The sequence below is a fragment of the Scomber scombrus genome, chromosome 16, assembly GCF_963691925.1.
Source record: "Scomber scombrus chromosome 16, fScoSco1.1, whole genome shotgun sequence".
In the NCBI taxonomy this organism is placed as follows: domain Eukaryota; kingdom Metazoa; phylum Chordata; class Actinopteri; order Scombriformes; family Scombridae; genus Scomber; species Scomber scombrus.
In genome coordinates this window covers 16,203,652-16,227,874 of record NC_084985.1, presented here as the reverse complement: position 1 = coordinate 16,227,874, position 24,223 = coordinate 16,203,652, and the positions used below count along the sequence as shown (strand labels likewise).

At 41.4% G+C, this 24,223-nt stretch overlaps 1 protein-coding gene across 7 annotated transcripts in view; it reads right to left on the bottom strand.

Annotated features, from left to right (window-relative positions):
- The window catches only part of clasp2 (cytoplasmic linker associated protein 2), a 56,640-nt gene that overhangs the window by 31,496 nt on the left and 921 nt on the right, over positions 1 to 24,223 (bottom strand). For all 7 annotated transcript variants that reach the window (XM_062436143.1, XM_062436136.1, XM_062436137.1 and 4 more), the window contains exons 2-7: positions 18,660 to 18,738; positions 15,016 to 15,119; positions 13,978 to 14,069; positions 12,033 to 12,108; positions 11,090 to 11,187; positions 7,121 to 7,191 (exon numbers count right to left, since the gene is read on the bottom strand). In XM_062436143.1, the coding sequence (XP_062292127.1) occupies positions 7,121 to 7,191; positions 11,090 to 11,187; positions 12,033 to 12,108; positions 13,978 to 14,069; positions 15,016 to 15,119; positions 18,660 to 18,738 (520 nt within the window). The remainder of the gene's footprint in view (positions 1 to 7,120; positions 7,192 to 11,089; positions 11,188 to 12,032; positions 12,109 to 13,977; positions 14,070 to 15,015; positions 15,120 to 18,659; positions 18,739 to 24,223) is intronic.

Below are 24,223 nucleotides of genomic sequence, written 5' to 3'. Positions count from 1 at the left end.
CACCATGTACCAGGCAGCATTGCCATGGAAACTCCAGGTCGACATTCCCTCTCTCCATTTCAGGAGAACAGTCGAAAATAGAGGGATGCAAAGAGGAGGGAAGTAGACAGATATACAGACATAATCCTTACCCAAAAACAATCAATCAGTGTTGAAATTGAATAAGCATTCAAATTAAATTATGATAATAATACAGTTTAGCATTATATGATTATATAAAACACACACACACACACACACACACACACACACACACACACACACACACACACACACACACACACACACACACACTAAAGCCCCTCTTCACCAATCTCTAATCTATGTTGGAATAATCCCAGAGTTATTACAATGTATATGTAGGGAGAGATGGAGGAAGTGAACACATTGTTCTGTCTCTCTGTCCCCCTTTAAAGGAGAAGATAGAACGATAGAGAAAGACAGAACAACTGAAACACTCAGATCTGGTTGCAGGCCTGCAAAAGTAATTTAGTGATTAAATCACAGATCTGTGAGCACACACTCACACCACAAAAACTAAATTTCAGCTCTGACCACATGGTGGCACCACTGGCTCTGTTCCAGATTAAAGAAATCCAAATTATTTCCATGGTTCATATATACCAAACCCCAAAACACGCATGGGGGTGGGGGCACAGGGTCTTTCTGCATCACAGACAACAAAGAGAAGAAAAATCAGAGCAATGGAGTGTTTATGCGTCCCAAAAATTATGGTCACATCTAAAGTTGGTCAACTCAACAGTGATGTTTTAATTGTGAGGTTTATTAGATTTGTATTAGGTTTGCAAGTGTTTATACCTGTGAGTGTAAATGTATTAGGGTTAATAATATTTCTAAATTATTACTTGAACCATCACTGTTAATTATAAAATTTTAAATGGAAACTAGATAAACTCAAATCCACAGAGACCTGCAACTATGTAAAGTCAGTCATAATGTATAAAAGCTTCACTCAAACTTCACCAAAAGAGAAACTAACATGAATGTGGTTCCACATATCGAACACGTGTAAATCTGTACTTACTTCTGCTCAGTTTAGCCTTTTTTCGCCCCTGATAAGTGGAGAGCATATAAGACCCAACAAAATAAGAACCGTGGTGAGTAACAGAGACATTTGAGAGAAAAAATATAATTAAAAAAAAAAGAAAAGTAATTTGGAAGCAGCATCAGTCGACGAAAAAAAAGATCTGAAAGGTCTTGAACCACAAAAGAAGATTTGCAGCAAGCCAACACGGTCAGTCTGGATGTTTTAAATCAAACATATAAGCTTACAAGGTGCTGTGCAAAAGATTTGACAAGCTTGACATACTTGAGCCCAAAGTCTACATTGTGCTTCTGTCACTAAAACCCTGCCTGTTTTTACACCCAAGAAAACATACAGTCACATTAATTCTATGCGAACTTTGCTTTGACGTCCTGTATGACCAAAGTGTGAAAAAAGCTCCCTTCAGTTTTGATGTTTAATAAACATTGAGACATCTTATCCAGCTGGAGCACCGCAGCAGACATCGGCGCACATATTACGGCTGAAAATCTCCACACGCAATTAAGAGTGTAACCAGACATCTTCCGAGGAATTAGACTTACGACACAGAGAGCCTGTGTTTGTGCTGATCTGCTTTAAGCTGCAGGGGAACAGGCAAAGTCACATATTCCCACTCAGGACCATGTGACACAAAAGATGACACACCGAATATGTTCTGACACAGCACGACCCTCATATGGGAATGATTACAGGTGAAAAGAAAAACACAAGCAACAGTGCAAGAAGTGGTACAAAAGCTGAGTTTACAGTGACTTAAAACAGCGAAGATTAGCAAATCCTCTAAGTGTCATTTTCTGCTTTAAGATGATAATTTAAACGATTAATAAATTACCAAAATGATTCCAATCACCATTGTGAAAGCAATTGGCTGCTTACTATTTTAAAATCACATTAAAAACAATGCACACACAAATAAATAGTGGGATTAGTGGTTACTAATCGGTGCAAAATAGGAGTTTCTTACACAGGAAAACATGCAACATACTGTAAATATCAAAGGCTGTCATCTTCTGTGTTTCCAGGAATACTAATTATATTTTAATATTGGTCATATATTTCATGCGTAGGGATTGTTTTGAAAACATAAAGAAAGGCAGATGAGCAGATGTTTCACTTACAACCACCCGGTTGTTTCTGGGACAGAGAGTGACGGAGAAAAAGGGGAATAAAGAGAGAGAGAGGCACATTTGAGGTTCAAGCCTGAATTCTCTAATAAGAGACAGACTGCTCCATTTCCAGCCCAGCTCAGGGAAAATGAGCTCCTTAAATGAAAGACACACACGCACACACACACACACGCAGGTATAATTTGAGTCCCAATTCCAAGTCAGGGGAGAGGGATAAACCATAATATCCAGAGGAAAGCTTTGCCATGGCAACCAGCCTAGCCTGGAAACGGGGTCATGGTTTCCTTTGCAGAGCCGGAGATGCACTGAAGCAGAATGAGCATGTCTGCGAGAGTTTGTGTGTGTGTGTGTGTGTGTGTGTGTGTGTGTGTGTGTGTGTGTGTGTGTCAGTCCCTGTTAACACTGAACTACTATGCAAGCAATGAAAGCTGCTACTGATGGTCAGTTTGCACCGAATATCTCGGAGCTTCTCACGGGCACATTTTCAGACATGACCAAATAACATTAAGTAAGAGTGAGACGATGGCGCCAGCGGCACTGACATGACTTACTTCCTCACACATAAACACCAGAAACACGTTTTCTTTTTGCCTGCTCACGCTCACACACACACACACACACACACACACACACACACACACACACACACACACACACACACACACACACACACACACACACACACACACACACACACACACACACACACACACACACACACACACACACACACACACACACACACACACAAACACACACACACACACACTACACTATATGAACATAAAGTTATAACTGTGTTTTTGGTGAGTTAAAGTTACAATAATATTGTAAAACTGCCATAAATTGTTTAATATTTATTATTAAAAGCTACACAGCATGTAGTGCATTTACTGCTATATTAGACAGCTTAAAACATCACTGAGTGAGATGCTTACAGAAGTTGTTTTCATAACAACCAGAGACTAAATTCTCTCAGCTAGGTTGATTATATTTCATCTAAATTTAACATCTGTCTGCTGTCATACTGCTGTGGATATTTTGGACTAATGTGAGAGGAAACCCACTCGTGAAGGCTGCAGTCTGGCGAGCTTCGTTAGTTACAATTAGCCATGTCATTACGATGATTATTTGTTCATAAATAATCATAAATCACTGGAAATTATGTAAAAACCCTAGCAGGCATATTATGCACACACACAGGTCAGTCCACTGAGAGACAGGAAGGCGGCTTACCCAGAACAACACACGCTTAACCTAATATTACACCAACAGAGAAAAGGGCAGAAAAAAGAGGCTTCCTCCATATTTTGTCAAATGTGAGTCACAGTATCCCTGACCAACACCACGAACTGGGAGAAATTGTCTTCATTTTCGAAACCAAACTAAAATACATCAATTTCTGACACACAAAAAAAGAAATGCACTGACCTACACAAAGTCTAGACCTACAAACAATCAAGACCCACACAAAGTAAAACAAAATGGAGATATTTTAGGATTTTAGTACATCCCAGCTTTTCCTCACACACAGACACACATATGCAGATCTAACATATATCCGAGCCAGAGCACTTGGGGTGAAAAGTACTCTGAGTTTAAGCTGATTTCAATCTAAAACCATATGCTGACAAGCCTTTGTCTGAGTGCCAGCATCCACAGCCAGATGAGATTAAACACACATCCATGCACTTACCATCGCCATCATCCCCAACTGCCATGACTACAGTGTGTTATGGGTAGAGACTCCCTGTTGTCTTAGTCTGTACTCACTCCTCTCCCTCTGTTCTCGCTTTTGTTTTCACCTCTATCTCCTCTCCTCTCTTGTTTGTTCAATCTCTCTCTGTGTCTGTCATGATGAATCAGGGAGAGGCAGTGATAGGCACAGCGTTGTTACTCAGCTACTGCGAGATCTCTGTCAGCTTCCTCGCTCAATCCTCTGCCCTCCCTTCCTTCCTCCTCCTCTTTCAGCAACAGCTGCATCCAAACCCTTTAGAGCAAACGCCAAGAGCTGGCCTAAAGGAGATGTGGGCCAAGGGCAAGTAAGAACTTTTTTTTGGTGCATTTTCGTCCTGTATTAGGACCTTGAATTCTTACTAAGTTTACCGAGTCACACACATGTTCCTCACGCTCTGGTGACGACCCTATTTGGTTGATTTTCTCATCAAAAATAGAGCCTCGGGCTGACCAATGTTACTCAAGTGCAAAAATGAATTCAGTGCAGGAAGTGTTTGGGGAAACTAACTAACTCCAACATAAACTGTTTATTCAACTGGAGTATTCAAAATTGGCTTTGTTTTTCAATGAGAGTAAAATCAGTCAAGTATTTTTATGCTTGTACATGTAATCTTAGGAGGACAGACAGCAGAGCTGAAACAAGTAAATTATTCAATGAGTCAATCAACAGAAAATTAATCAGCAACTATCTTGATAATTGAACAATCATCAGTTAGTTTTCAAGCACACAATTACTTTGTTCCAGCTTCACAACTGTAAGGATTGGCTGCTTTTATTTGTCTTATGTGATAATAAACTGAATATCTTTGGTTTCAGGGAAACAAAACTAGCAACTTTTGTAAATTGTTATGGGCATTTTACGCCATTTTAATACGTTTTACAGTAATCAAATACTATAATAATCAAAATAATCGTGAATGGGATATAAACGCTGCCTGACAAACACCCACAATTTATAGTAGCGTGACTCTGAACTGTGGCACGGCGAGCTGTAATATCCGAGGCATCCAAAAGAAAGCAAGATAAAGAGGCTTAAGTACATTTGAGGTAGCAGCAGAGGCCAAACAACGAAGCATCAGGCCAAAGTTCACCCTGTTGAAGCTGACTGGTGTGCACCTGTTGTCACTTTCACTTCATGTTTACTCAGGAAGTTTAAACATTTGGTAAAGACATATGGTGACTCTAAAGCAGCGAATGTAACACAAAAACGAATATTCAAGCAATAATAGAAACACTTTCATGGGTTTACCAGAGCACACCGCTTATTTTGAGACAAGCCTTTTAATGAACTAATTAGGACTAATTCAACAAAACGTATGATGGGATAGTTCATCTTGATAAACACAGCAACACGAACAGTACCACTGTTTTTTTGACCGTCAAAGCCAGTTTCTTCTCAAACTTTCCACTCGGCTTCCATTATCTTTCCCCTGCCATTGTAAATTAAAAGTGATGAGCCAACAGTCGAAAAAGATTATTCCATTTAAATAACAACAAGCACTGCTATTTATACTCGGCGGAGTACATGACAGAAGAGTGTAGAAAAGAAATCATTTTATCATTTGCTATCCAGATCCCCAAAAACACGACCTGGCTCCAAACCTTAGAGGGAGGTTGGAGGTAAAAGTTAACCCTCCCTCAGTCCCTCTGCTGCCACCAGAGAGACAGCATCATGGCAACAACACCCACCACACGCCCTGAGCTCTTCTCCATGTCTCTGCCCATTTCCCTCTCTCCAAGTAAACAGGCTGTAACAGGCCACTGAAGTCGCTGTTAGACAGATAGATACAGTGACAGGGAAGCCTAAACGTACAAACAGCCAATGATGGCCTCTTCTAGACACCAAACAACAGATCTGACTGACCTCACAGCGAGCACAAACCAAACTCACAACCACACAGTTGAAAATTAAGTCACATCCATTCATGATTTTTTAAATTTTGACATACTGTTCTTATTATCTGCTTTGATGTTTACAAACACTTATATGAAAAAACACATTACATATGCAATGAGCACTCAGCTCCCATAGTCAGCCTACAGTAATCAGTCAACCTGCATTATTGGCTGCTGTTGAAAGTGTTAGTGTTGTTCACTAATATTCATTCTTCCAGGCGAGAAGTCAAACAACTCTGACAGAAAAATCATCATCTTTTAGACAGTTATTTTAGATGGAGATACAGTTACATGATTATAGTAAGTAACTAAATGTATTAACTAATCAGAAATCAATGCAGTGACAGATATTTATAACTATATAACTTTTTCTCTCCTGATACTGATTTCTCAATTTTGGCAATCTGTTGGTGTCAAATACAGATCTAATACCAGTGCTCTCATTACCTCAATTTAAAATGTGTATATTCACTGTGGTTGTGATCATTTCTATGTAAGGTAACACGAGGCCACTGATTGCCGGGGCTTGAAAACTGAATTGGTGGTCTGCGATGACTGCTTAAATGCAACTGACAATGCAAACTGTACATTTTGCAACACTGACAAGGAAACAGAATTACTGAAACCTTCTCTGCTTTATATGGTCATAATCAGTGTTGATGCCTATTTCGGCATATTGAATTGGTACATCCCTACAAAACAATTCATTTAATGATGGATGCAGCACAATATCAGCTAACATGTTCTCTTCCCAACTATCCAAAGAGACCACTTAGTGGATCAATATTCAGTAAAGATTTTTCACACAAACATTTAGTAATCACCAAGTCTGAAAACTCTGTTTTTTTTACATTCTGAAAAGTGAAAAACAACAAAGCGACGTGTTTCTTTTAAAGAAGTCTCGTCAAATCAATGAAAACTTTCCACTGTCAAACAACACTGGCTGAGTATGAGGCTCTAAGAGATCTACAGACCACTTTGCTGCTGGATGGTCAAACATTGGCAGAAGCCTTCAGCTCTGCACACACAAACACATGCACGCGTGCACAGATTAAACCATTAATCCTGTTAGGTCTTCTTACAGGAGCTCATGGCAACAAACTGACACAACCACAAGAGCACACGCACATTTGTTCACTTTCATACACACACACACACACACACACATATTATCTTTATCTCCAAAAACACACAAAACCTGACAACAGCAAAATCATCTCGACAACATGACTCAGGTTGGTGGCTCTCAGAAGCCAAAACAGCTGTGGTGAAATAAATGAGAAAAGGCACTGACCGTGACTCAGGCTGAGAGCCATGTTGCCTGAATTCAAGGCTTCATCAAAACGAGTGAATATCGTCTGTAACCTGGAGAGAAAAAGAGAAGAAGAAAGGTTAGAGCGAATCACGGACACACTGCACATTCAGAACAAAGCCCATGGTATCGCTTACAGAATCGGAAACACCCAAAAGAGACTGAATAAGGAAAATTACACTGAAATTATCTTCATTGCAAAGAAAATGCATTTGCGGATGGACACACACGCACGCACGCGTGCACGCGCACGCACACACAAAGCCCAGAGGTTTGACACAGAGACAGACCAGGTGCTTTGAACACCAAGTCAACTATCATCAGCAGCAACATGTGGACAGCCTGTCTGTCTGCCTGCCTGCCTGCCTGCCTGCCTGCCTGCCTGCCTGCCTGCCTGCCTGCCTGCCTGCCTGCCTGTCTGCCTGCCTGTCTGTCTGTCTGTCTGTCTGTCTGTCTGTCTGTCTGTCTGTCTGTCTGTCGGTGGGTGGGTGTGTCTTTTATGCCAGTCATACTCATGAAGCTGCAGCAACTACATGACAGCAGTCCTCCTGACACCCTCCTCAGCACCAAATAAACACACACAAGACCTGCTCAGTCATATGATTTACAGGTAGGACTGTCTGCATGTTAATAAAGCAAAGATCTCTCACAATCTACAAACAAATGAAGGCTGAATAACAGCTTTGCACAAATCCAACCCTTAAACATCTCAAACACCTCCTGCATTTTGGGCAGTGTTGGTGCACCTTAGTTACACATGACAAAAAACAACACACACACAACATCCCATGTTTAATAACATTTTTCCGATGTCTCCCTGTCAATATGTCAGGCTATAAATGCGAGCACACAAGAATTAGAGTCATACACACCGTCCTCCTGTCTGTCTGTCTTTTGATGTCTAGTTGCCGGTCCACAACCACCAGACAGCTTAGCAGCTCCTGATAAGTGACGATTAACGTTGCAACGGGCTGCTCAGCCGTGCAGCATTTTCACGTGGTTCCCTTCCTTTCATTAGCATTTTAATTTGCCTATTTGGATCATAAATAGCCAAGTCTTTAGTCTTCGGTACTCATTTGCCTCTGTATTTCCCGGTGGGCTGATTAATAGGTTGCTGCGCAACGCGTTAGATCCCATGCTAGTGACACACTCCGGTCCTCATCTCCCCTCAGCTCTTTGTATCCAACATGGTGCAGTGGCTCTGAGAGGGGGGGGGGGGGGGCGTGAGAGAGAGGGAGAGAGCTAAACAGTGAGGGACCAGAGCATGCTATGGGCATGCAACAAAGCACCGCCTACTATGTGTGTATGCTAAGCACACACACACTGAGAAAACTACACAGAGGTAAAAGAGTTAAATCTCAGTGTGCGTGTGTGTGAGAGAGACAAGTGGGGCAGTTTGTGTGACAGGCGGTAAAGAGATTCAGTTACCCTTTACATAACCTCCCTCCCATACCCAGACACACACTCGTCAGAGGGGGAGGGGTTGTAGAGCTAGCGGCAGACAGAGCAAGGCTGCTCCTCCCCCTCTACGTCTCCTTCTCACCCCTTTTCACTATATTCTCTGTATCCTTTCCCTCCATCCCTTCCTTTATTTTTTTTACACCCATCACCAGCTCCACATTTCTTACTTCCAGGTTCCCGTTTTTACTGTGCTCAACCTTTTACACGGTGTCCTCTATCTGTGGTGGACACAGGTCGAATGTGGGTCACTCCGTGTCCAGCAGAGATTACGCTCACATTTCAGGTAGCTCATTCCCCTTTTCAATAGTGAATGTGCATATGATGCAGGAGACTCCTGTCCCTCGTTAGTTACGTGTTGTCACCATAAATAGAGCCAAGAGAACTTTCATTCACATTGCTGCTAAACTCACAATCAGTTAAATTATGTTTCAACTGTGATAAAAATCCCATCACTAAGAGAGACACTTATTCACCAAACCCAGATCATGTCTGACCTGCACTGGACCCGGTACAGGAGAAACTCAGTCATGAAATCAGGCCAGATAATGCCTGTTGACCCTTTCTGATTAATGGGTTTAACCTTTGTTACCGTCACTCTGAAAGAGGTAATCGGGTTCAATGACGGATGAGTGTTTATTAGATAACAAACAGCGTACAGTATGTTCTAGTCTAACTCGAAAATTAAATCATTTTCCTATCCTATTTTGGACATTTGGGCATCTGTTCTATAATAATACAAACCCATAACTAACTTAATATTTTTTGACAGGATTCATTATCATTATACTGATGTAGTATACAAGCTACAGATTTTAACCTTTAGTACCAGGATGTTAAATTCAGCAGAGAAACCTGCACATACTTATACTGTAACTGCTGCAGGAGAGAATGCTCACATGTGTCGTTTACAGGATTTTACCTCTTGTAAAGATTTATTTAATACATTACATTTGCTTGGGCAAAATAAATGTTAATTAATTCAAGATAAAACTCAAATGACTGTTGATGTTGTTATGACCTGCAGGAAAATGTAATCATGCTCCTCCAGGCTTACTCACAATTATCTGGGTTAAACAACTTTACATGAAAACAAATTAAAACACAGTTTGTGTGTGATTTGATACTGTGGGCCTAAATACTGTTTTGGGCTCTTTTATTCAGATTAAAAGGGGGGGAGCAGCCAGAAATACAAAATGTCCCGTAGCAAAATTATTTATAGTGCAGATGTCGCATGTTGGTGTATTCCAGACATATCAAGGATGTTGTGCAGGTCGGCCTCATGAAAGGAAACATGGTTTGAACATGGATCCTCTCTGATGCTCTACAAGGTTAGTTATTTTCTCACAGAGCAATAAACTTAAATGACTGCACAAAAAAAGGACAAAAGCCTAAAGGAAAGCAGCATTATCAACCCCATATTTTTCTTGTGTGTTATCTTTTCTACCTTTCATTCTGACTCCTCTATGCTCTCTTTCCCCTCTCATGGCACCTCCTTTCTCTCCATTATCTGATGCAAACCCTACATAGTTAATATGTGGTCTGGTCAGTGAGACCCTGGCTGCAGCCCTGCGTACCGCTGAGAGACCAGAAAACACATTAAGGTACACATACAACCTCCACCTGGCCTTTGTGCTACAATCTTATCAGTAGATAAAATAAGAATTGTGCTGCACGCAAAAATGAATGTATATTTTAAAGAACTTCATATTAATTGTACACATAATTTCAAGTTTCATGCCTAAATCACTGTATCTGTCAGACCTCTACCTGTAACCCGAAGCAGACCCACAAAAGACTGCATAAATCTCACATACAGCGACAGAGTGTTTACACTGGAGACAGACAGACTTAATATGCGCAACACATGACACATGGCCACAGCCAGCATTCACAGACGCAAGACTCATACCGAGTAGTCAGCACAACACTGGCTGCTGCTCAGATCTCACACATGGGAAAGAGAAAGAGTGAGAGAGAGGGAGAGAGAGGGTCACTGTGCTTAGAATAACCCAACACATGTAACCAGGACGACCAAAGAAGGACGAAAACCACTCAATGGACATCTCTAGATGACACTGACATAAAAACGTACACACTTTCTGAAATTTTCCCCCAATGCCTTTGTACCCCCCTCTACCCCCCAACCCCCTCCAACCCCCCCAGTCAGTCAGCATTGTGCTCTGGATAAAAGTGCCTCTGTGTGTGTGAAGGGCAGAGTGGTGCATGGTGTGGCCTGGGACAGACTGAGTGCCAAAGCTTCGGGACCCACAGAAACCTCCACACCACTCATCACTACTTGGCAGAGTCACACACACACACACACACACACACACACACACACACACACACACACACACACACACACACACACACACACACACACACACACACACACACACACACACACACACACACACACACACACACACACACACACAACCATCAGAGCTCAGAGGGTCAGAGGTGATCAATAACTGACACAAAACTCACCGTGCAGCAGGCAGTCCTCTCTTTCCCAGGTCCACCCTGACTCTCTCTCCAACGTGGCGATAAACATCCACAAGTGTTGCTGTGGAGGCCTCACGTACCTAGAGACAGCGGACATCGACAAATTTAAAAACCCTCAACACACACAAAATTACATGCATGCACACACTCATGCATACTGTGCAAAAAAGTCATCTGAATTTTTATCTGCATGTTCAAATCAATAAGATGATGTTCAGTTTTTCCATAATCATTTCATAAAGATTACACTGTTTCTCCACTAACTGGAATTACAGAAGCTAAGGGTTGTAAACATAAACACATATTAAAATATAAACCCTGCAGGGTTTATATCCATCCCTCTCTAATGGGAGACGTCTGATTTGCTGGTTATGTTGTGAGCACCGTTGTGATTGGATAGTGGGACGCTGTTAAAGGGATTCTCTGCAACTGAGAGTGGGCGGGCCCTGTTAGGGATGTTGATTGGTCAGGACAGTATGTGGGTAGATAATCATTGGGTAGACGATTGGAGCAGATTTCAGCTTTGGGTTACAACTCTGCAGGAGGTTTAAACATCCTCGCTCTACCCTTGTCTATCTCTATCTCGCTCACACACACACATACACATAAACACAGATATTAAGAGTTAGTACAGTTGTGTGGGTTAATAGCTGGGTGTTGGTGCTCATGATTCAGCAGTGAAGCGGGGAGAGGGACTCTACAGAGCCCATTTCCTCACTAATAACTGTAATAATCACAGTGCTACGTTAAGATGCCTGCCAACACACTAGGGATGCTCAGAGCTAAACCACAGGCGTAGCTACAGACTACAGATTCAACAAAGAAACGAGAACCTCTAACACTCACACACATCCAGGGTACAAAATACACAGACACACAGACATCTTAATCTCATATCAAACTGGTAGAGTGATGTGTTTCTTACCTGTGGGTTTTGGTCTCCAGTCAGAGAGCAGAGATGAGGAACTATTTTACTGAGACTCAATGGCTGAGCTCCATACCTGAAAGAGACTCACAAGAATAGAAGTTAAAATGAGGGAGTTAAAATGTCGACTATGGAGACACAAGTTTCTCCTACATGCATGAAAAGAAAAATCATCAGCACAGTGATCGCATAGCAGCATTCAGTATTCAAACAAGGTGAAATGCACATTAACTGGACATCTTATTCCTGTTTTGCAAGAACATGTGTAGCTCATCGTCACTATCTCAAGGTGAATGGAAGAATGTGAGGGTGTGTCTGTAAAAATCAAATCATCTATTGCATGTCTGTCCATTCCAGTTGAGGGGATTTTTCCTCAGTTTAAGAGTTTATTCCCTTAGTCTTTCTATTATTTGAATCAAGGGTCTAAGGATAGAGGACGGTGTATGCTCTACAGATTATAAAGCCCCCAGAAGAAAATGTGTCATTTGTAATATTGGACTGCATAAATACAGACTGACCTGACATGTCTAAGAACCTAGCACAGAATATGACGCTATGTGGGTTTCACACAACAGAAGAAATACAGATTATTTCTAGGTCAGGTTTTACACTTAACTTTAGTAAACATCTTTACCTTTACTATCAGGTAGCCACTTAGCTTTTAGCACAGTAGTGTCACTTTCCATTAGCACAAATATGCAACAATCAGCACTGCAGTTCTAACAGCCCATATTTACTGTGTGTGGTGACCTAAAGGTGAAAAGTATAATAAACTAAAACAAGCCTATGAGATGCTGTCAAGCTGCTGTCAGACAAGATGTAGCGAGCCAGCGTCTGTATACTCTGTGTGTAGAGGTTTGTTTATTGACAACTCGATGGAGGAGATTGCAGGATGAAGTGTAACTATGACATAGCGGGAGTCACACTCTGTCTTTACAGTCATTGCTTGTGTGAGATCATACGTTCTTATATGTTTATAAATAAGCAGAGGAGAGAGAGAAACATAGAAGTCCCTGTTAATAACTTAAAAATGTCTGATGCACACAATTTAACCAACAGGCCTATTTCTGTGCAATCTCTGAGCACTCCTGTGGTATGGAAACAAAATAGGGTCATAAGTAATGTAGCTTTGTATCACCATATCTGAATGTGTGAAAACATTTTGTATGAGTGAAATCAACTGTCTGTTTGAATCCTAAGTTTAAAGCTATGAATCAAATCGATAAACTGTCCTCTAAGACAACTGAGATTCACAGATAATAACCTGTTGCTGGTGAATGGGGCCATTTTCAGTCAATGGTAGAGCTCAAGGAGTTATTTCAAACCCATCTGAAAGCAGTTCTTTGCTGCTTCATTTTGGCCGTCACCATTGAAGCAAAAGCCTCTCACGTGCTTTTTGGAGTACTGCTGGACAACCCTCGGTGCTGAAGCCGAAGCCAGAGACTTTAACATCAACTCTGCCCGTCAATGGACCAGCTGGGTTTGAAATAACTCATGAGAGCATGTGAGAATTCACATTTGGTCAATTGAGAACAGATTTTTAAGTCTGTCTGTAAGCCACATAGTGGCATGTATACTTGACGACTGTAAAACCATATGACATGAGTGGTGGTGCCTTTCGTAGCACGTGTGCCGCCTTTACAGAGTCACACAAACACTTAAGAGGATTAATCCTGGAGACAGAGAGTGTGTGGTTCTTTAACAAACAAAATGGGGCACGCACATAGACGGTAGTAGTAACAGCACATGGATTATCCGTCAGAAATCTATGAGTGGATTTTAAAATACCAAAGTGTGTTTCTAGTTTTTAATTCAAAGTAAGAAGCAGTGTAGACCTACTTCTAAGATACAATCATCCCAAAACATGTCTATAATTAATATCTTTAATTTGCTCTTTAACAGCTCACCCAGGATGTTATAAGGAATAAGACAGGAAGTTACTCACGTGTTGAGCGTGGCACTGAGACAGAGGCAGAGTCCTTCTCTACTGCGGAAGTTCTTGTGTTTAAAACTAGTAAGTAGCTTTTCCCAAACGTACTGGGTGAAAGAGAGAGAGAGAAGAGATAAGGATGGGAGGGAGAGTAAGAGAAACAGAGTGTCAGTAGGAGTGAGCAGAAGACGGTCCCAGCAGGCAACCCCATCAGGAGTTGAGAAGATTACAGAGTACAAAGAAGGTTACAATCTGTGGTGATGCGCCTGTGTGGTGTGTAGATAACACAAAGCAGAGTGGAGATCAAGCCTTTGAAATTCCATAAATATCCAGAAGAGGGAGCCCAAAACATAGAGTACCTCTCAGTTGTAATGAGTATCTATCATTGATGTGACGGTGGTTGCGATTTATCTGCCGTCTCTGTTCTGCCTCTTAATTGTGCATTCTTCTGAATTACTGGAGTAACTACAACTGACCTGAACAGGTTGAACTCACAACAATACAGTTTTTCCATAGTTGCTACCTTTCATAGCATCTACTGTCCGTGCCTTATCTTACAAAGCAGCACCAGTCCTGTAAACTATTTCACTGAACTCGGGCTGCAAGTAGTAAATACCATAATTATTGATTACTGAGATAATCCTTTAGTCAGCAAAATGGGAAAAAAATGTTGGGAAAAAACGGCATTCACAGCTTCCATAGTGATGTCTCTCATTTGCTTGTTTTGTATCACAGTCAAAAATGAAAAGATGTTCAATTTAGTGTCATATATACCAAAGAAAAACAGAAATTCCAGGAAAATTTACATGAGCTGCTTAAAATCCATCAAAAATAATAATTTGGCTCTACCTGCCCCAGTTTCACTCAGTATTATACCTGATATACTATAATACAAAAGGCTTTATATCCTCAGGGTCCTTAGACTCTGGTTTAACTGTCTGTGTGTGTGTGTGTGTGTGTGTGTGTGTGTGTGTGTGTGTGTGTGTGTGTGTGTGTGTGTGTGTGTGTGTGTGTGTGTGTGTGTGTGTGTGTGTGTTTCTGTGCGTGTCCCACCATGGGCGAGGCAGTCTGCTCCATGCAGCGCAGGATGACAGCTTGGCTGTTTTCCCTGACCTGGTCCTTCCCATCACCCAGCCTGTCCACCAGGGGTGGCAACACTGCGCAGAAAAGAGATGGACATGAGGAAAGGGAGTGAGAGATGATGTCAGTCAATACATGGAAAATATCATTTTACGTACGACACTTATATCAAGTGAGAGAAAAACAAGGCCACACATGAGTGAATCTCTACCAGACTCAAGTGCCAAAAAACAAAGACTGCCCCCAAGTGGAGCGCTTTTAAAGCACAGAGATATACAAAGATACATGTTCATCACAAGTTAGGAGTCAGTGAGTGTGTGAGACAGAAATAGACAGAAACTCAATGCAATGTTAAAGCTTGAGCAATACCACCAGGGACACCAGGGCTCTGACAAGTAGAGAGGACAGAGAGGACAGGAAATGAGAAATGGACCGTGACTAAAATAACGTCAAGCTTATCAAATGCTCTCGTGTCATTTCCACTTTACTCAACACACAACGGCTCCAGCAGCGAGGCTGATATGCACAGAGCAAAAAATGTAGAGTGAGAGGGTTTAAATGCCAGTATCCAATTAACTAGAGGCAACTTCTACTGGTTACTCTAAACTTCTATGAAACAAGGAACTGGAGGACCATCATCTTTATCAGATGAACAAGTATTTGACAGCTTTTTGTCTAAAGACCTGCCATTTTTGGTGCTAATAAGAAAGAAAGGCATCTTGAGTGGAGCCATCATTTAAAGGATAAGTGTCTATGATTGTGTATATTGGTCTTATTATTAACTAATCCTACAAAAACACCAAAACAAACAATGAACTGTGTCTCCACCCAAGTATTGTCAGTGTATCCAAAGCCTGATATAACTTATTCCTCTCCCATCTATTGAAACACATCAGTGAGCTACAGAGTTGCACTGGCTAACGGTGGACACAGGCACTGTTTATTTTCATTGACTCCCACATACAATACACCACCCTTCTGCTGTAAACACTGTGTAGCACACCTAATTTGAGGCTGACAATACACCAAAAAAGAAATATCTACTCATGTTTTAGTAACATTGCTAAAAAACTACAGAGCCCAGCTGATGTAAGCTTTTTTAACTGAAAGTGTGTATATTTATAATCAGTTTTTAGAAATAAACATTAGTATGGGTGTCTGTCAGGCTGTCAGGCCACGGACATGGAAGGGAACTCATAAATTAGTTGAGAGACGGACTAATGCTGGTTTTCTTTTCATGAGATTTGTTGTTAAAGCATAAAACACTCAATATTTTAAGCCTTATCCTTTAACTCACTATGTAAAATTCCCAAAGTACACCAGTTTAAATGGCTTCTCTGAGTCAGCAGCACATAACCCGGTTTAAAGAGACAAAATGCCAAATCTGGTGAGTCTTTCTCTGTCGACCACCAGGTGGAAAAATGTCTCTGAATTACATAAAACTCCAAATCTCCCTTTGACATTCACACAGTGACATAAACACATGTATAAAGACATGTATACACACACACACTCCTACCCACATTCCTCGTCTGAAACATCAGTGAGGGGAGTGACAGAGTGATGTCATCTTTCCTTCTACTGTGTGTATGTGCGTGTGCGTGTGCATACATCATGTTACCATAACAGCTGGTTGCTTTGGCAACAAAGACAATACCCTAACAGAAAAAATGACAGGGGGGGCATTGTTGTACAAAACGTCATCTGCTGTAGTAAAGATCAAAACACACACACACACACACACACACACACACACACACACACACACACACACACACACACACACACACACACACACACACACACACACACACACACACACGCTACTTATATGTGGCCAGTCTATTCATTTTTTCCATCTTCTTTGTTTTGGATTGATGTTTTCAATATGACAATTTTTCTAGAAAATGTCAAAAGCTCTGCCTTGTGTGATGTGTAAGTTTCACTTCCTCTTCACATCTGGGAGATACTTGGTCAACAGCACAGTGTCAATGTACACATACAGAGTGTAATGGCAGTAGCCCTGAAGATCGACACAATCAGTTTCAAAGATCTCATCTTGCTACCCTCAGTGTGTGTGTGTGTGTGTGTGTGTGTGTGTGTGTGTGTGTGTGTGTGTGTGTGTGTGTGTGTGTGTGTGTGTGGAGTTTGGGTGCAGAGAGAAGAAGAGAGAAAGAGCACAAGAAAGGAGAGATGGAGGAAGGGAGATTCCAGTGGCGGCTCAGAGAAATGTTTTTACAATCAATCTGAAACACACTCATACAGACAGGCAGGCTTAGACATAGGCCGAGTTATATAGAGTGTGTGTGTGTGTGTGTGTGTGTGAGTGTGAGTGTGTGTGTGAGTGTGTGTGCCCGCGCAGTGGCAGCATTTGCAAAGTGTGACAGGTCCATTCATCCCAAAACTGTAGGGTTGAGTGTGTTTGTTGGTGACAAGAGCAAGTCTAGCTGACAAAGACAGCTGGTGACACCTTGAGCTGGCATACACACAAGGACTGGCACTGGCATAAAACACACACACACACACCATGTTTCCATCACTTCAGGGGACATTACATTGACTTACATTCATTTACTGGACACTTATCCTAACCGTAACCATAACCACTACATGCCTAATCTTAACCCTTATCCTAAACTTAACATAACCTATATTAACTTTAAATCAAGTCTTCACCCTAAAATAAATCATTTACCTTAAGGGGACTTGCTTTTTGTCCCCATAAGACAGGCGAGTCCCCATAACATAACTGTGTGAACAGATTTAAGTCCCCACAACATTAGGAATACCTAGTACACACACACACACACACACACACACACACACACACACACACACACACACACACACACACACACACACACACACACACACACACGCGGGCACACACACACACGCGGGCACACACCACAGAGAGAGAGCGAGCATGAAACCTGATACAAGATTCAGTCTATGAGGTCATGGTTAGGGGGTGTAATAGGCAGAGTTACAGCATGGCAGACAATTCAAAGCTTAAATATAGAGACTAAAGGATGTATAATAGAGATGGGGTTGCGCCAGGCTTTACAGCAGTTCTGCTAGTCTGCCTCAGAGGAACCACAAAGTGGAAGTGAGAGACAAAAAAATGGAAGGACATGAGTCAAAATTCTGGACAGTCTAAAACAAAACCCAAACCATCTGACTTCTGTTGCACAGAGTAGGAATGGTGAGTGCAATGTGGTAAATTGTTGTAATTTTCACAATTTTTTACATTTGTCAGATTAGAAAATACTTGGAGTGAAGCCAAGAGGACATACTCATTCTTCACTGCTCTAGGTAATGGAAGGAACACTTAGAGGGAGACATTTACTTTTGAGCCTGATCAACAGAACAAAGCAGGTGACATTTAAAATCCCTCTTCCAAAGACTGACGCTAATTGATAACTATTAGTTATGTTTGCGATGGCATTTCCTGAAAACAGGTTTGTTCAGGTTTGAACAACTATTCCACAGAAAAAGCATAAAGGGAATATTGACAAATTCTTCTGACGTTCTTTGTGTTGGAGCACTTGAGATATATCGTGAATGAAGTTCACTGTGCAGGCCAACCTAAATGACATTCAGGTTGAATACCTCACCTGTTCCCAGGTATCCTTTGAACCGCTCCCCCATGCGGTCCACAAATGCACCGCAGATGTCGATTCCCAACAACGCCACCTACAAACACAAAGTAAGAGACAGACAAAGGTTAAATTGGGTCACACAATTGTTTATGAGTGGATTCAGGTATTTGACATTTCATTGAACTATGTATGTTTTAACCACTTTTTAACTGTCTGCTTACACGTCAACCATAGCGGCGTGAAGAGGTTGACGCTCCTCTCATGCCCTGGATCATGGACTACTTTATCATACAAACTCAGCCTGTACACCAACTATGTGTCAGACACAGTGGTGACACCTCAGACTTCAGGAACAACACGCAGACCTGCCCACCAATACATAAGTCCTGACACAGCAGTGGTTGGATGCAGTGGATGAGTATGTGTCAGAGTGCCAGAGGGTGGTGGACAGTTTTGTGGACTGGTGTGAGCTGAACCATCTGCAGCTTAACATCAGCAAAACAAAAGGAGCTGGTGGTGGATTTCAGGAAATCCAGGACTTCTGCTTCTCCTCTTTTCATTAGGAGAGAAAAATAGGCTTGTGCCAACTGGCCATCGGATCGTGTAACGACGATTAAAAAGGGATAACTGAGGATTGTTTTTTCCTATGCTGATATGAGGGGATTTAACTAACTTACTTTAGTGTTATACAAGTAGCGTAGCTCCTTTAAGGGATAATTCAGTGCAAAGGTTGTGTGCTTAGTGAGCATGCGGTCGAGAAAGAGAGAGAGAGAGCATGTGGGACGGTGAGGCTGGCGACGGGAGAGCAGAGAGTGTAAAGTTAGCAGTACAGCTGTGAACGTAGCAGAGCAGTGTGTGTACAGTTTAGGCTATCTGTCAGTGAATAAGTGCTTCAACTCTTCAAGACCAAAGCCAATTTCCCATGTTAGCGGCAACAGGTTATTCTCATTTTAGTGACAAAATCTCAGCCACTCCTAAACAGAGAGCAGAGAAATGTCTGGCTGCTGAGTCTCTCCCAAGTATGCCAAAAGTTGGGGAACTCCTGATGATGTAATCTTGTTACACCCTCTTTGAAATATCTGTATAACAGCAGCTTATGAAATCACACACTGATGATTTGCACTCTTTCACCAAGAAATTGAAATGTATGACCTGACTTGAGTCAAATTAGAATAATACATTTTATACAATATTTCTTATAGAGACATTTTACAGTCCCCCTTCGTCATTTTTCTAATTTGATCTCACAGTGGCTCAATCTTTTAAGAATTACTGGCTTGTGATACGACTTCTATGGAGGTATCCAGAATTTTTTTGTTGGTAGGGTTGAGTTTTCCACTGTGTTTCTGATTAAGATCGCATCCCACACTGCGCAACGCTGCTGGAATGCTTGTCTTGGCAGCATTACGGTCGAACTGAACAGTCCAAAAAGAAAACCCATTAAAACATTATTCTCCTCTGTCCTGCCTCGAGTGGGGAGCTAGACTCCAGTTCTTCCCTATTTTAGTCAAAAGGAAAAGCCAAGCCAGGTAACTAAAGAAACAAAAAGTGGAGGGGGGTGAAGAAAAATACAGGAATGGCAGCCAAGTAATACCACAGGGAAACAAAAATCACCTGGGGAAGAAACATGAGCTTTGGGTCAATATGATGACGGCTTCATACTGACCTAATCTGGGGGGGGGGGGGAGACATGAGATGGAAGAGAGTGGGTTTGATATCCAACTTGGAGGACAGAAATTGACAACGCTAAAATGAAAATAGGATAAAAAGGGAGAGAGGAGGCAAGAGGCAAGAAAACCCAAATGGGCATTTTTAGGTATCAGCCCAAATACTAATCAACACCGGACATGTGGACATAGTAGAGTCCAACTAATATAATGTGTCACACACACTGCATCTCTAAACTTCAAGTCTCAAGAACATCAGGGGCGACTGAGGTATGCAAGAGGGAAGAAAGTAAATACTTAGCTCAGAATCAATGGTTCTTTGTGAAGACTCAGGCTGGTGGTATAGTGGCTTACCCCTGCTAATTCGCATACCGTGTACAGGGTTAACTCTGGATTGTGGAGAGGCTTAAAAACAGGTTCTGGGTGGAAAAAACAAGGTCCAAGGCTGATACAGGAGCACACAGCGTCATTCGCAAAGACTGGGTTACAATTAACGAGAAACGACTAGTCAATTAATCCATTAGTTGATCGTTGGGAAACTTGCAAACAGTTATTGTGATAGATTTATTGTTTACATCACTGATCAAGCCAAACAGTAACTCTCAAATGTGAGAATTTAGTGGTTTTCTGTTTCATATCACTGTAAATTGATTATTGTGAGGGGTTTGTGCTGTTAGGAAGACAAAAAAGCCATGTAAAGGTGTCACATTAGGCTCTTGGAAACAGACTAAAAGTAGACAAAAAAGGTTGCTAAATAATAAATCAACAAATAATACTCACATCACTTCTACAGTGATTGGTTAGGTGCCCAGAAACAATGGGCTCTATAGGTAGGAAGTCTGTAGGTTTAAATCTCCGCTCAAGCTTTGCTGCTAAATGTATTTTCTCACTTCCATTTTTGTGATAGATGTTTAATTGATAGGCAAGAGATAAATTACTGTGATATAGAATTTTAGGATACGAAAACAAAGGCGAACTATGCCTTTGTTTTGTATGGTGCCAGATTATATTCACCCATTTAATTAACATATTGGCCTAGATGCATTTAATTTAAAAATGGATTTTCCCCAGCTCCCATTAATAAGGCTGGTACCAGTACCATTACTGGGGGGTGATGGCGACAGAATGGGACATATACTTAGATTTTCTGTGTTCGAGCTCTTTGATTTGACCAAACTGCGCTAAGCATCTGGAGCTCTTCTCCTTCGCCACTATTCCACTGACAAAAATGTCCAAAAGCAGATCAAGACCCCTGCCTGCCTTTGTTTAAAATCTTACTGCCCGAGGCGAAGCTACCTTTATTGAGTGTAGCTCATCAGTTCCTGCAGCTGCTTCCCACTAAAAAGCTGCATTCAATTCGCTTCACTGGATGTTGCTACTATGAGGCACCTGCAGGAAGAGTTTACATTGAAGTAACAGCTGGCTTACACAAAAATACATTCATTGTTTAAAAGAGAAATAGGAACATATTGATGCTCAGTGGACAGATTTCACTGATAAACATTGATTATACAGTGTTTGGTGTGTTTTTTAAAACTGTATCCTAAAACTCATGTCCTTTGTGTATATAAAAAAAAATGAGTGCGTTTGACACTCATCTCTCTTCAAACTAAATCACAGTCATAGAGTCTGGGCAGGGCTACCTCACAGCAGTATCAGACCTCATCCAGTCCAGGCAGTGTCCACTCACTTTGCCCTGATGCCCGTAAAAGCAGCATGCAATATTAATGCCTGCTTTTTGTCTATGTCTCACTGAGGCACTGGGGCCTCTGTGATGTTTCGAGAGCATGTCTGAGATGAACATGCTGCTCCGCTTCTCCGTAGAGGAAAGAGAGACGAGGCTGAGAGGATGAAACTGACTCACTGACAAAAATGCACCAGACAAGGACAAAAAAGAGCCAGACAAGGACAGAGACAGAAGAGCCATGGGGCAGTTTAAAACTGTGCTTAATCTGCTCCATAAAGAGGAACTTGGGCGCGACGGTCCCCTTATCTGCACATTTAATGTATTTATGAGTCGTGGCTTGTTTTCCACTCACGTTCCCTTAACCCATTCATCACCCCACTTCTGTATTTCCTGCTCTAACTCCTCCTTCATTCTCCTCCTCTCGTCAACTCTGCATCATCTCTCAATTCCTCCATATCGCTGAGCTGACTCAGCATCTTGCTTACAACTAACCCCTCCTTCCTTTTGTCCGTCAGGGAGACAATCTGCATAAAAGCCTGCTATTTGAAGGCTTCTGGGGGTCACGACTCACTTGTAAATCACTCCCAGACACTGATCTGAGTTTTACTGACTGTGTCGCCCACATGAAAGGACAAATCTGAAGTAAGGGAAATATTAGCCCTTTATAGCTAGGATTGGACTTCATAGAGACAGACTTGGAAGTAGTATTGGTTTATGTTACCACTTCAAACACAGCAATTCATTTGAGAGACAAGTGACAGGAGCATTAGACAGAATACTAACCCATATTGCATGATTTTTGACCACTTTCTCCACAGTACTGTCACCAGAATGTAAACTCACACATTTAATCCCGTAACTATGTATTACTCATATTGAGGAGATAATAATAAAGAAAGAAGATAGATGAAGAAAAATGTTTTAGATCTAAACATTTGCCTGGGATAATATTTCCCTGATTCTATTCATCTGTACAGTTTATACATCTATCACTATGAACTCCTTACATTTGTTTTGACAGTTAGATGCAAAACCATGGCCAGAATATTTAATTTGTCACATACAAGAGAATACTAAATCTCTTAGAGAAAATGTGTCTTCATAAATTAAACTGACTTTAAACACACTTAAAAAGTTAGATTAGTGAATAAACTGAGTGTAGACAATAAAGTGGCAGTATTGATACATCTCCATTAACTTTTTAAGTAGCAACTATAAATTATTTTCAGACCAAGACGAGATGAATTTGTTATGCTGAATGCACGATTTCCACATTCATACAATCTAGCTGAGTCCGGAAAATCAGTGCAGACAATGTTGATCAGTTTAAAAACAGACTCGGGAGTCAAATTTCCGCACAGCTTGAACAAGATCTCAGACTGTTTTGACTCTCTGGATCAGTGCGATATGTTGGCTAAAATGTCACATTCCAGCAATTTTGAGATATGGGACAGAGTGCAGACAAGGCCACCACACACACACACACACACACACACACACACACACACACACACACACACACACACACAAAGAAGCAGGAGCAAGGATGAAGATAGAAAACTGAGGAAAAAGCTTAAAAGAGAGTGAGAGTGAGAGTGTGTGTGTTTGGATTGAAAGAACAAGAGAGACAGAGGGATACATGGAGAAAAAGCATAGGTCATAACAATGAGTCCTTTAACCCCTCCCCCATCTCTTACTGTGCTCTAGTAGTCTACAGTCCTGACAATAGGTCCCTCAACCCAGTCTGCCAAGACAACAATATAAACCCCAACAAACCACAGGAATGCCTCGCAAATGTCCTAATTTGACACTGGGGTTGAGATTTAAAAATGTCTGCCTGTCATGATCCAGGATTAGATTATTGGGTTGTCAAAAAACAAACACACGGCTTCCTGCTTTTTAACCATGTAAAGCAAGAAGATGTGCTGTTTGGAAAAGCAAATTGCACTTTAAATATTGATTTGGTCGAGATCAGACAAGAAAAAAAAGGGTATTGGTTTGATTAGCTGTTTTTAAAATGTCAGATAGTCCTCTTCATACCACTAAAGCGATGAGAGCTCGTTTTAAATGGCTTATCTCATTTTGAGTTTTTCGCACTCAAACCGATCTCTTCTGAAAATGACAAACAATTTCCATGACTCTCCACTCTCCTCCCGTTTATTAGCTGGGGGGGGGGGAATAATTCATGAACAGGCCGGGAAGATTACTGCTGCAGTGACACAGCG